This window comes from Panthera onca, chromosome A2 (assembly GCF_046562875.1).
Source record: "Panthera onca isolate mPanOnc1 chromosome A2, mPanOnc1 haplotype 2, whole genome shotgun sequence".
Taxonomy (NCBI): Eukaryota; Metazoa; Chordata; class Mammalia; order Carnivora; family Felidae; genus Panthera; species Panthera onca.
Genome location: NC_138340.1, coordinates 100,985,632 through 101,000,130, shown reverse-complemented (window position 1 = coordinate 101,000,130; position 14,499 = coordinate 100,985,632). Strand labels below are relative to the sequence as shown.

The 14,499-nt window shown below is 40.8% G+C and overlaps 1 protein-coding gene across 1 annotated transcript in view; it reads left to right on the top strand.

Annotated features, from left to right (window-relative positions):
* The window catches only part of COL28A1 (collagen type XXVIII alpha 1 chain), a 175,474-nt gene that overhangs the window by 95,661 nt on the left and 65,314 nt on the right, over positions 1 to 14,499 (top strand). The window contains exon 26 of the mRNA XM_078442134.2: positions 11,790 to 11,858. Within this exon, the coding sequence (XP_078298260.2) occupies positions 11,790 to 11,858 (69 nt within the window). The remainder of the gene's footprint in view (positions 1 to 11,789; positions 11,859 to 14,499) is intronic.

Sequence of the window (14,499 nt, the reverse complement as noted above, 5' to 3'; positions counted from 1 at the left end):
GGGGAAATAAAGAAAAAGTGTATTTCTTCAAGATTTTATCCTATTTTGCTTCTTTTTAAAAAAGTTTTTATTTATTTACTTTTAGAGAGAGAGAGAGAGAGAGAGAGAGCAGCAAGGGCAGAAAGAGAGGGGGAGAGAGAGAGAATCCCAAGCGGGCTCTGCACTGTCAGCCCAGAGCCCAATGTGGGGCTCGAACTCACAAACCATGAGATTACAACCTGAGCAGAAACCACGAGTCAGACACTCAACTGACTGAGCCACCCAGGCACCCCATGCCTATTTTACTTTTTGAAACAACCAACATGTTGCCCGAGATGTGTCTTAAGTGACACTCATTATCTCTGTTAGCTCGCACAGGAGGCTGAGTGGAGGCAGAAGCTGAGAGCTAATTCCCAGCTGAGACGAGGAAAGAATATTTGCAGGACCTGCCTCTGTTTTCCTGTCCCCTACCACCCTCTAGGCTGCCTTTTTTCCTCTCTTTGACCTCTTCCTGGGGATACTAGGAAGATGTGTTATCCTGGAAATTTCTGTCCCTAGAAGGAGATGTTAGGAGTATGAGCTGGTCTTGGAATGAAAGAACATGGATCATAAACTTGAAAATAAAGGAAATTCTAAAAGCAAACACCAACTTTCAAATAATTTTCAATATCACCTCTCGTCTTTGTAGAGGCCATAAATTCTCTATACAGCCTCTTCCTCTGAAGAAAAGTTTTGGAAACACACACACACACACAAAGAAAAATGTTTGGAAAAGTTTAATTTCACCTAATTTTGTCCTTCTGATTTGGTAAAGTGGGGATGAGAGCCTTAAAATACCTAAAGGTGTCAATGGTAGCAAAAGCACTGGTCTCAAATGTGTACAAAATTCCTTGCCTTTCTTTCTGACTTAAAATAACAGAGAAATTGTAATTATGTGGGAGTGTGTGTACGTGTATGTAATTGTATAGACATATATATCTGATATGTTTTTCATTTAAACTCTGTGTAGTCACCTTAAAATATTGGCCTTAGCGCATTAACTTACAAAACAAATGTGTTTTGAAATGAGGAAACCATTAAGGTTGACAATTTATGGTAGGTTTTTGTGATATTTAGTTAAGGGCACATGTGTTTAGCATATGACACAGACATTAGAATCAAAGCTCCTATGTTTCAAAACATATCAAAAGCAGTCCCTGACATCTTGCACCCTTGTGGTGCTCTCTGGCTTTTTTCCAAGTGGAAGAATTCCATATGACATCAGTGGGTATAGTGCTTCTATATACAATGACCTTGAATTGCATCCAAATTTTGACAAGTGCTTCTGAAAGATTTCTACAATTCTTGTAGAAACTACACTTCCAAGCGGATGGTAGATACAGTTTTAAAACCTACTTTTGAAACACGCCAGGAAGAACTGACAATTTGGTTTCTTGGTAAGCGGGACATGCTCATCTAACACCCAGTTCCCTGGAAACTGACTTGTTTGTTGATGGGGAAGCCCAGCTCCACGGTCTTATTTAATGCTGCCTGGACCCCTATAGATGAGAAGGACCCTTTGTGATTTGGGGACAATCATTATGCGAATCTCTTCTCCCTTTGAGAAGCCCAGATAACTCTTTGACCCTGTATTTTCATCTGCAAAGGCTATGAGGTGCATGTCACCCAGAGGCTTATCCACTGACATCTCTGAGGGTAAGAGTTTATTCTTGGCCTCTTAGAAGAGAAATACAAGGAGTGGCTCTCCTGAGCTCTGTAAGGGCAAGTGCATTCTGCCATGCACCTGTCTTGGCCCTTTCAGCCCCCTTCAGTGTGCTAGCTCATCAGAGAGGAAGTCAAGCCTTCCCTAAGGCTCTGGAGCAGGTGAGCTTGGGCCAGTCCTTGCACAGAGGAAATCTAACCTGCCTTTTAGGGTGTTCAAGGGACCTCTTAATCATCAAGTGGTTGGAATAAAATCTGTGGGCAGAGAACACATGTTGGGTTGCTGTTGCTATTATTACCGTATACCATATAAATATATATTATATACTACTTAAGTATTTCCAGAATATCATGGCATTTTAAGCTATTCCCTTATTTTATAGGTGAGGAAATCAAGAACAGGAAAGGTTGAACAACTTGCCCCTTTACAACACAAACAGTTTTGATACTATGTTGTGTTCATGTGTAAGGGAGAGACTATGGATATGGATGAATGAACGAAATCAGAGCAGAGAGAATGACTCACCCTGACCTACAGATGCTTAATCTTCAAAGCTGTCTATCTTCCAGTTATCTCGGCACCATTTAGTGTATTGTTGGATTGTCTTTCCATCCTAGCTTTTCCATCACCAAAACTTAAATCACGTAAATATTAAAGGGACACATAAACTCAAACCCAAAAGAGTTAAACATTTTTCCAAAGATTTAAATGTTTGAATATTGTAAATACATGCTTTATTTGACAAAAGTGGCCCAGAGTCATAAATTAAAATGCAAGTCTCTGTGAAATTCCACCGAGTATCATTATTCTAAAAATGTTCCCAGCATTTGAATTGTCCCTCTGTTCTCTGCAATGGCTCACATATGTGCACACCACCAACAAGCAGTGGCAGAACAGAGGAGCGATTCACACAGAGATGCATTAGGAATTTGCAGATTCTCTTGGTGGGTATGGACTGGACAAGAAACTCCAGCTTGAACAGTCTCTGATAAGGAGGGCTGGCCTTGGATGCAGGCTTAATGACAGTGAAATTAAGGGTCTGTAACTCCAAGTTGGAGCTAAAGAAACCCACTTCCCATAATATGACTGCAAAATTGTGACAGGCAGGGCAATCGGCTCAAAAACAGGACTAATTAGAGCCAGAGCCATAGCAAGTTGAAATGCCAAGCAATCCGACCTTTAGATTTCAAAAGAGGTCACATTCAAGACCAGGAAAACTTGGCGAGGTGACCTTTCCAGGTTATCCCCCAATTCAGTTCCATGCATGTTCTTCAAAATCAGAACTGCATTCCGGCCTGTCTTGTGACCTGCAGAGTTGCTTTCGTCTCTCCTTGCTGTTTTCCTGGCCCTGCATGGCTCTCCCCAGCGGCACATACATCCTTCCCTTCCGCCTCGGAGACACACACTAAATCCTCTTAACATAAGCCAACCAACTCACCATCAACACATTTCTATTTTCAATCATGCAGACTAGAGGAGTGCGCCCCCAGTGGGAAGTTATATTGATTATCAGTGCAAGAGAGCCTTCTCTTCTGTCTGTCATTAGGGACAATATCAGTATTTTTATTTTCAAGGTTTCTAATTCAGCTAAATGAGAAAGACTTTCTCTCCAATGAGATTCTTGGCATAGGGGAATCATTTGTTCATCTCTGATGAGTTGATTTTGAGAAAAGAAAGATCCTCCCTGGATCCTAAAGCAAATTTTTAAATTATCACAGACTTTGAAAAACTGCTCCTTTGGGGTGAATATTAAAGTTCTAGGAGAGAAATTACCTGGAATAATTGAAATTAGCTTAAATATTTTGAAATTTAAAGCTAGGAAAGTATGATAAAGGAAATGTTATCATGATTTGTGTTCTTGTTTCCCAGCACCTTCTTTTTTTTTTTTAATTTTTAATGTTTATTTATATTTGAGAGAGAGAAAGAACCAGAAGGGGAGGGGCAGAGAGAGAGATGGAGACAGAATCTGAAGCAGGCTCCAGGCTCTGAGCTGTCAGCACAGAGCCCAATGCAGGACTCAAACTCACAAGCCGTGAGATCATGACCTGAGCTGAAGGTGGACGCCCAACTGACTGAGCTACCCAGGTGCCCCTCCAGCACCTTCTTAATTATTTTCACATCTCCCTGATAATTGTGCTAGTAATCGTTGCTGTCTCCCTTCTCACATTAAAAGGTGTCAGTGAGAAGTGACTGAGTATTATGACAACGGCCAGTCAATAACCAATACTCATTATCAGTATCAGGCTGCGTATTCATAAACTTAGAATAGGACCTCTAAAATTTCCATTGACATCCTGGCAACCACAAGGGAGGTATTGCAGTCACTAAACCAGTACCTATGCTCATTAGATAATCCGTTCCAGAGTGGTGCTTGTGTTTGTGGTAGCTGGTGCCTTAGTAGGTATATCTTAATTTTATTTAAAAACCAGAAAGGAAAAAACATTAAGCAGTTGCTAATCATCGCTTTGACTTTTGCCTTAATTTTTTAAAGTTTATTTATTTTTTGAGAGAGAGAGAAAGAGAGAGAGCGAGCAGGGGAGGGGCAGAGAGAGAGAATGCCAAGCAGGCTCCACGCTGTCAGTGCAGAGCCTAACTCAAGGCTCGATCTCATGAACCAAACCATGAGATCATGACCTGAGCCAAAATTGAATCAGACGCTCAACCAACTGAGCCACTCAGGTGCTCCAGACTTGTGCCTTATTTTAAAACTCAATCATTTCCTGGTTTCATCATTTAGGAGAATCTTGAGTACTGTTCCTTGGAAAATTTTTAAGAAGTGAATTCTTTGCATAGGGAATTCAGTTTGCTTTTCATTGTGCCCAAGTAGAAAAGCATGAAATCCTTTTTAGAACAACTGTAACCTGCTTCCACCATCCTCTCGAAGAGTGACAGGGACCTAAGTGGCACAGCCAGGAGAGAGGCAGTGAGTGATTAAAGCCTTGTCTAAATGTGGGTGAGGGAGGGGGGGCAGTCTAACTGGGCTCCTTTGTCTCTAAGAGCACTGTCTTCTCAAATATTTTATTTAAATCTTATAAAATATAGAAGGTATAATAGATTGTTTCCTTTTCACTGCTCCACTCGAAACCTCTGTTATCTACTCGCTGTGAGACCTCAGCAAGTCATTTAATTTCCTCAACTATGGTTTAAGAAATTAATGGAATAATGTCTATAAAACGTTTTAATAAACTGTAACACACTAAAGTAGTAGTCACAGCATGTGTTACTCTGCCAAATCAAGTATATTGCAGTAGGGATACACGGAGGAAATAAGAATTGTGTAGGTAGAAGATCTGGAATGAGACTAAGTACAAAATTGGGGTTAAGCCACAAAACCGAGCAACGGCAACGGCGGGGAAATGAAGAGGGAGGCCTTAGGCAGCTGGGTACCTGTACAGGTTGCGTGGGCCTGTCAGGGATCTTGAAATGAGGATGCGTTCTTCCTTCCCCTTGAGAGAGTGTGATTAACTGAGTATAGGAAACGCCTTTCACAGCTACAGAGCCATGTCTTTGCATTTAATGGTGGTTGGAAGAAAGTCTATGGAGACATTAGCTAGCGTTTTGCATCTAGCTCCAGCCACCGCCAAGATGAGAGATGGGCTCTGGAGTTAGGCCTGGGTTTGAATTGCTGCTGGCCATGTGGTTTTGGGGAAATCGTGTATTCTTATCTGAAAGTCTCAGCTTCCTTAATCTATAAAATGAAGTAAGTTGATGTTGATAGGATGAGATAATGAAGAGTACTTGCCACCTAATAAATTTAATAAATGCCAATTGTTATTCATTTTATTATTAATTATGATAATTTTAATGTTAACCAGAGCAAAGAGAAATGAGAAAAAGAATGAATGCGATAATGTGTTTGGTTCCTTTTTCTTTCTTTTAAAAAGTGAAAGTTGTGATATTAATCAATGAATGATTTTCAACCATTCTACAAGGTTATGGTCCAGGTAAAACCTTCACTGAATCATTGTTAAATTACATATACAAATACTGCAGGTAGTTAGTTCTAAACTTGGCCATTTCCTGTGAAAATGGCAAGAGTATCTTGAGTCTAGAATTCTCTTTGTGGGCCAAGGGGAAGCTCTGGGCAATCTAAACAGTTTTGATTTGTTCTGTTTTGTTTTTTCTTTTGTTTTGTTTTGTTGAGGAAGGGTAGGGATAGGGCTTAGGCTATGTGGTCTTATGAAATTGATGGATATAGTTAAAAATGGCAACTCCAGGGGCACCTGGGTGGCGCAGTCGGTTAAGCGTCCGACTTCAGCCAGGTCACGATCTCGCGGTCTGTGGGTTCGAGCCCCGCGTCAGGCTCTGGGCTGATGGCTCGGAGCCTGGAGCCTGTTTCCGATTCTGTGTCTCCCTCTCTCTCTGCCCCTCCCCCGTTCATGCTCTGTCTCTCTCTGTCCCAAAAATAAATAAATAAACGTTGAAAAAAAATATTTAAAAAAAAAAAAAAAAAGAAAAAAAAAAATGGCAACTCCAGAATTTGCCTGTTTATTATCTCCTAGTGCAAGGGCTCCCTCTGCAGGTTCTAATAACTCTCAGATCCTGCATGTCCAGCTGTGCGAGTCCCTGTTGTAATTCCTTTTATTTGTGATTGTCACACCATCCACTGACAATAAAACTGCATGTCTGAAAATGTCATGTCTGAAAGTGGTACTTCTTAGGTACCACTTTTGCTGCATTGTGGCAGATGGGGTGCTATCAAATGGTGAAGTCTGTCTTGACCATGGTCTTCTTGTATGCATTCACCCACTGTTGTGGCCTCATATGGACACATGGCCCAAGGAGCAAAAGACATAATACATTTTCAAGACCCCACCATAGTAGAGAGACTCTGTCTCTGTGGATTCACATAATTCATTAAGTGCCTGATATTCCCACCTCTTGAAAAGTATGCTACAGAAACACCAAGGAACAACCCTACCTAATACCATGTTACAGACCAACTCTAACATCTGCAGAATATGTTAAGACTTGGTTTGAAGACTGTCTATATATCAGATGCATATCTCAGATTATATTTACCTAGGTCAAAAGGTTACAAAAGATTATTTTGATAGGTAAAACATAGCTATATGTCAATAGTTATATGAGTAAAGATGGACAGCTTTTTTGAGGGAAACACTGAAGCACCACAGGTGACATGGGAATCACACCTTCAGAGTTCACTGGCCAAGGTTCAAGGGTAGAAAGAGCAGCAAGGTGCCCACAAGGTCGGCACTCAGCCTGCAGGCACTCCTACATGATGAGAGTTAGGGAGAGCTGAGTAAGAGAGAGGATGAGTAGCAATAATAAACGTGGACAAAGCTGGCCTAAAGTACACTCACAACAAATTTCAACTGTTTTTCCCCTTGCTTTCACATCTGGGCTCTGTGTGCGTGTGTGTGTGTGTGTGAGACAGAGAGAGAGAGAGAGAGAGACTAATACTAAATGAGAAGGAAGTTTTAACTAAAACCATCTCACACACGCACACACGCACACACGCACACACACACACACACACACAAAATACCACGAATTAAATTGTAGAGTATTGAATTCTTTCTTAAAAGAAATATTTACTCAGTTAAAAAGAATCTCCTACCTTGCCTCCATATACTTAATTTTTAAAAGTCATATAACATTTGGGACATGCCAAGAATGCATCAAAGACATGTACGTTCTAATGATACTGAATCCACTTGTGTGCTTTTACCCTTTGCCATATTTTTGTCTTTAAAATCTTGTATTCTTCTTCTCATTAAAGGTGAACATCACAGTAACCTTTCCTCCCCTTCACTGGTGAGATTGTTATCAGATATTGTTCATGGATTTTAAAAATACTATTAAAAACATTTTATTCTGAAAATTATCAAGCACATATAGAAGTAGAAAGGCTAGTAAAATGAACTCCCATTTGCCTGTTGCTCTTCCACAACTATCAGTATGTGGCCAATCTTCTATTATCTTCTTCCCCCTCTCCTGCTGCCTTACTTTGAAGCCTATCCCACACATCTCTCATATAAAGGTTTAGTATGTGTATCTCAAATTAAAAGCTGTTTTTAAAAACATAACTGTAGGGGTGCCTGGGTAGCTCAGTCGGTTGAGCATCCGACTTTGACTCAGGTCATGATCTCGTGGTTTGTGAGTTCAGGCTCTGTGCTGACAGCTTGGAGCCTGGAGCCTGCTTCAGATTCTGTGTCTCCATCTCGCTCTCTGCCCCTCCCACACTCATGTTCTGTCTCTCTCTCTCTCTCCCTCTCTCTCTCTCTCTCAAAAATAAATATTAAAAAAATTTAAAAACATATCTGTAGTACCATTAACAAACCTTAAACAATAATTTCTTAGTATCACCAAATATCCAGTGTTCAAATTTATCAGCTTGAGGGGCGCCTGGGTGGCTCAGTTGGTTAGGCGGCCGACTTCGGCTCAGGTCATGATCTCATGGTCCGTGAGTTCGAGCCCCGCATCGGGCTCTGTGCTGACAGCTCAGAGCCTGGAGCTTGTTTCAGATTCTGTGCCTCTCTCTCTCTGACCCTCCCCTGTTCATGCTCTGTCTCTCTCTGTCTCAAAAATAAATAAACGTTAAAAAAAATTAAAAAAAAAAACAAATTTACCAGCTTGTCTTACAAATTTGTTGCAGTTGGTTTGTTTGAATTGGGATCCAAATGATGTCCACACATTGCATTTGATTGAGATGCTTCTTAAGTCTCTTTTAATCAAAGGTTAGTCATCCTTTGTTTTTTCCTTGGGCTTTCTGTGTAGATGAGTTCTGCGTCCTTGGGGGTCTCATCCTCGTTATTTTTTTTTTAATGTTTATTTTTGAGAGAGAGAGAGCACATGCATGAGAGCGAGCTGGGGAGGAGCAGAGAGAGAGGGAGTTACAGAATCTGAAGCAGGCTCCAGGCTTCGAGCTGTCCGCACAGAGCTGGATGCGGGGCTTGAACTCACTGACCGCGAGATCACGACCTGAGCAGAAGTCAGATGCTTAACAGACTGAACCACCCCACGCTATTCTTATGGTGTTACATGTTTCTACATCCTCTGGTTGTACAGAAACATCCTCTGGTTTCTGCATCCTCAGATTTAGAGACTTCCTCATATACAGGTTCTGTTTTTCTTAGCAGAATTCTTTCCAGGTGGGGCTGTGTACTCCCCATCGCATAGCAGGTTGCAGCCATATGCTTTCCAACCTCACTGGGGAAGGGGAGAGGTGAATAGAAACACAAGAGAGGGAGCCATTGTATCTGGGGTGGATTTGACAGTAACTGGGCAAAGAAGACAATTATTTTTGATAAAACGTTGAATGATTTTGGGTAAAATCTATTGAAGTATGTTTACCTGGGTTCTGTTTTGCTGGAGGGTATCCAAATGCAGCGAGTGTGAGTCAGGTATAGCTGGAGACCCTCCCCCAGCGAACTTACATATACTGCCTCTAAAGGCACATCAGAGATACTTAGGAAAGGAGAGACAGCAGAAATGTATGTGATATAGGACATGTTCATGTTCTCTACTTGGAGCTTTTGATGACAGGAGAGATCATTTAAGCTGGGAGAATCTGGGGGTCATTAAGACCCAAAAGTTGGGAGGCAGAAGGAGAGAGGTGTTAGAGAATTAGTACCTGTGACCACAAAAGCAGCTAAGAACTAAGTGGAAGAGACGCTAACAGGAGACCCACATCATAAAAGTGGTCTGCAAGCACAAGGAAAATAGGTAATTATGAAAATAGAGATTGAAAGAATTAAGTCAGTAATAAAATAAAGCTTAAATGCTTTCTAATTCTTTTAAGGCCTTGTTTTCTCTAGAAGTACTTTAGGATTTATACATAGAGAGTAAAGTTAAATAAGGATGGGCTATTTTGCTAGATAAACAATGTCATCATTTCTTACAATCCATGATCTTTGCACTGTTGAAATCTATAAGGTATTTAGCTCCTAATAGAACATGGATGAAAGCAGACCTGGGACAAGAGCTTGGGAGATTTACCTTCAAAGCCTGGCTTTGGTTTCTGTCCTTTTTTCTTTATAATTTTCACTGAGGCATATCTTATATATCACAGAACTCACCCATTCCAAGTGTATTTTTCAATGATTTTTAAAGTACATTTAGCGAGTTGTATGGCCTCACCATAAATCAGTTTTAGAACACTTTCTTCCTCTCAATAAAATCCCTTATGCCCATTTACAGTTAATCCCGTCCTAGTTCCTATTCCTGGTCCCAGGCAATTATGGATTTGCTTTCTATCTCTATAGATTCGCCTTCTCTGGACATTTCATACAAATGGAATCAAGCAATGTGTGGTCTCATATATCTGGCTTCTTTTATTGAGATTAATGCTTTTGAGGCTCATCCCTGTTGTAGCATACAGCCGTAGTCCATTCCTTTTTACTGTGGAATATACCATGCTTTGTCTATCCATTTATCAGTTGATGGGCATTTAGAGGGTTTCTAGTTTGTAGCTATTATGAATGATTCTGCTAAAAGCATTCATATGTAAGTCTTTGTGTGGACATATGTTTTCATTTCCCTTAGGTGCAGGAGTAAAATTACTAGATCGTATGGTAAATTGATGTTGAACTTTTTTTTCAACTTTTTTTTTTTTTTAATTTATTTTTGGGACAGAGAGAGAGACAGAGCATGAACGGGGGAGGGGCAGAGAGAGAGGGAGACACAGAATCGGAAGCAGGCTCCAGGCTCCGAGCCATCAGCCCAGAGCCTGCCGCGGGGCTCGAACTCACGGACCGCGAGATCGTGACCTGGCTGAAGCCGGACGCTTAACCGACTGCGCCACCCAGGCGCCCCGATGTTTAACTTTATAAGAAACTACCAAACTTTTCCTAAGTGGCTGTACCAGCAACTGAGGGTTCCTCCTTCTCCTTGTCCTCCTAGTCCCACTTCTCAATAGCTGTGCAGCTTTGGGCTAACTTTAGTTTCCTCTTTAATAAAAGCTGCAATGAGGAGCACCTGGGTGGCTCGGTCGGTTAAGCATCCGTCTTCAGCTCAGGTCATGATCTCACAGTTTGTGGGTTTGAGTCCCGCATTGGGCTCTGTGCTGACGGCTCAGAGCCTGGAGCCTGCTTCGGATTCTGTGTCTCCTTCTGTCTCTGTCCCTTCCCTATTCACACTCTGTCTCTCTCTCAAAAATAAATAAACATTTAAAAAATTTTTAAAGATAAAAGCTGCAATAAGGAGTTAATATTTCCCAAGTGCCTACTCAGCTAGATGTTGTGATAGACACACTCACATTCTTTGTCTCACTTCTCTGTCTCCCCATGAAATGTAAGTATGACTTTCTGTGTATCTGATGAATTTACTGAGGTTCAGAGAAGTTAGGTAAGTTAGTCATTACTATGATACAGAGTTGTCGCGAGTACTAAATTACATCACTTAGCATATGTGAACGTGCACAGCACAGTGCTGGGTACATAGAAGGTGGTTGATGAAGAGATTTTCATTTCTCTGCTTCTTCCTATCATTCACATCTCACATGGGTCTAGGCACAGGGCCAGACCTACCCCAATCAAGCCCTACCTTTCCTCTGGGCTAGTTGCCTGTTCTAAAACACTTCCGGGACTCTGAAAACACTTTATAGGAATTTTCCTGGAGCCTCAACTGCTCTTGGGGCAGAAGTATCACAAAGTTCATCCGTAACCCCAAGTAGCATAATCTTTGTTATATGAAAGAACAGGAGGGACTAGTTCGGGTTGGAGCTCTACTTTTCAATGGTTTCTTTTTATTCTCGTCTCGTCTTTCTTTCTCCACTCACAATGGTGGCACTTCCAATTCCAGAGAAGGGAGTTCTGAAAAAAAGTACCTAGTAATGTTGTCACAAGTTAACTGACTTGATTGCTTTGAAGTGTACCCATATCAGTTGGCTGGAAGATTGCATAAATGGCAATAAGAAGTGAAAACAAAGGGCGATAACATTCCCTTTGTCAAATATAGGGAAGTGAGCTGGTAGAAAAGGCCCCAATTAATATCTCAAATTCAAGGGTTTGGGTTTTAAAATATATTTTCTTATATGAAAGTTCATATGGAATATTGTTAATATGAAATTATGACATTTTATATAAAATATACCACATAAAGCTTCACTTTAATCAGTGACTTGTCATTCATTGTGTCTTTTCAGGGAGAGCCTGGTGTCAGAGGCCCCCCAGGTCCCTCTGGGCCTCGGGGCATAGGAACCCAGGGGCCAAAGGTGAGTCTTAAATTCTGTGCTCTGTGTGAAGGTCAGGTACCAAGTGAACATTAACTTCATAGCAAATGTTTATTTTAGTGTTGACTTATTTTTTCTTGATTGCTGATGAAAAGTCTCACTTTCTCATATTATGTGAGCTTTCAGTAAAATAGATCATAAGTCCATAAAGCCATTTATTTCCCCCAAAGAAATTAGGAAATGGTTGCAAAATGCTCAAAATATTTCCAGGTTTCTTAAAGGCTGTGCTCTCCTTAAGAAGCATATCTTCACTTTGGTCGGAGGCGCCTCTGCTGGCCTTTTAACAGAACACCTGCTAACGTATCTATTGTGACATATGTGCGTAGTCCACTTTGTCAGGGCCTCAGTGCAAGGGTCCAGATTTATTGCCCCCATAGAACATGAAAGAAACTGCCTCTGGATCCCTTTGCTCTGTTTTCTATTCCTCTTTCTTTTTCCATGTCCATTTTGGTGATTATTCATCTTTCATTCTCTTTCTTAATCAAGTGTTTTTCAATGAGGGAGTTCTTGCCTTCCTGGTCTGCCCCCAGGAGACATTTGGCAATGTCTGGAATCATTTTTGGGTGTCACAACCAGGGAAGGGGTGCTACTGGCAGGTAGTAGCTGGGGGCCCAGGATGCTGCTAAACATCATACTGTACACAAGATAGCACCCATCACAAAGAATTAGGCAGCTCAAAATGGCAAGAGTTCAGAGGCTCAGAAGCCCTGTTTTAATCATTGATTAAAATGACTTAATGATCATTTTAATGATCATTAATGATCAATTTAATGATCATTAATTGATTTAATGATCAATGATCATTGATTCACATGCCCAACAAAAAATTCTTTGATTTGTTCAAAAACTAAAATAAAGAAGTATCAGGCATGTTCATAGGGAAAACAGGCATTGGGGAGCCTCCCATTACACATGCAAATTTCAAACATGTATATTCATGACCAAGATGCACAGAAATGAATGAGAGCCCCATTATCAGAGAGCAAAGGGAAAAGGCTCTATGAGTCAAAGATTTTTCTGAGGATCCCAGAATTACCACGATTCTTAGTTTATCCTTTTTTGTCCATCAACTTCATTCTGGCAGTAGGCGATTTCTTAACTTTATGGATCACTTGATATGGATGAAGACATTCCCAAGATGTTAGTAGTTGTTATCACTGGGTGGTGGAAAGAGGGGTCCATTTTTCCTTCTTCATTGTTATCTTTATTTCTGTTTTTAGTTTTAGTTTTTGTTTGTTATTTTCTTCACGTGAGCAGGTGTTCCTCTTACGATCAGAAAATAAATAAATAAACAAAGCTTTTGCCTGTAGTGGGAAGAAAAAAAAGACTGACTTGTACCGTAACTTATGTTCATCCAGCCTTGCTCAAAGTTTATTCCATCAAATGTTAATTTGGGAACTTCTGGAATAAGCAAAGTTAAACTAATCTCTCTATTGTGGGACTTTTTAGAGGCTTTAATATATTCATATAGGCATACCTTGGAAACACTGAGGGTTCATTTCCAAACCACCATAATAAAGCAAGTACCACACTAAAGAGAGTCAAATGAATTTTTTGGCTTCCCAGTGCATATAAAACCATTATCTTCTAGTCTATTAAGGGTGCAATAGCAGTATGTCTAAAAAAGCCCAATGAATATACCTTAATTAAAAATGCTTTATGGCTAAAGATGCTAACCATCCTCTGAGCTTTCAGTGAGTTGTAATCATTTTGCTGGTAGAGGGTCTTACTTCCATGTTAAAGGTCGCTGGCTGACGAAGATGGGGGTTGCTGCAGGTTGTGGTGGTTGTGACAATTTCTTAAAATAAGACAACGATGAAGTTTGCTGCATTGATTGACTTTTCCTTTCACAAACGATTTCTTTGTAACACGCGTTAGATAGCATTTTACCCAGAATAGATCTTCTTCCAAAATTGGAGTTGTCTTCTCAAATGCTGCCACTGCTTTATCAACTAAGTTTATGCAATATTCTAAATTCTTTGTTTTCATTTCAGTAATTCTTCACATTTCCTACAACAAAATGTATTTCCTTTTTTTTTTTTTTTAATGTTTATCTGTTTTGAGAGAGAGACAGTGCACAAGCAGGGGAGGTGCAGCAAGAGAGGGAGAGAGAGAATCCCCAAAAGCTCCGAATTGTCAGCTCAGAGCCTGGCTCAGGCCTCACACTCAAGAATCCCGAGACCATGACCTGAGCTGAAGTTAGACGCTTAACTGACTGAGCTACTCAGGTGCTCCACAAAATGTATTTCTTCTTTTTTTTTTTTAATATTTATTTTTGAGAGAGAGAGAGAAAGAGAGAACATGCATGAGTGGGCGAGGGGCAGAGAGAGATGGAGACACAGAATCTGAAGCAGGCTCCAGGCTCAGAGCCTGATGTGGGCATGAACCCATCCACTGGAAGATCATGACCTGAGCCGAAGTCGGGCTCTTAACTCACTGAGCCACCCAGGCACCCCTGTATTTCTTAAATAAGACTTAAAAGTCAAAATTATTCCCTGATCCATGAGCTGCAGAATGGATGTTGTGTTAGCAGGCATGAACACAACACGACTTTCACTGTCTGCCTCCATCAGTTGCTCTTGGGTGACCACAAGCACTGTCAATATTTTGAAAGGGATCTTTT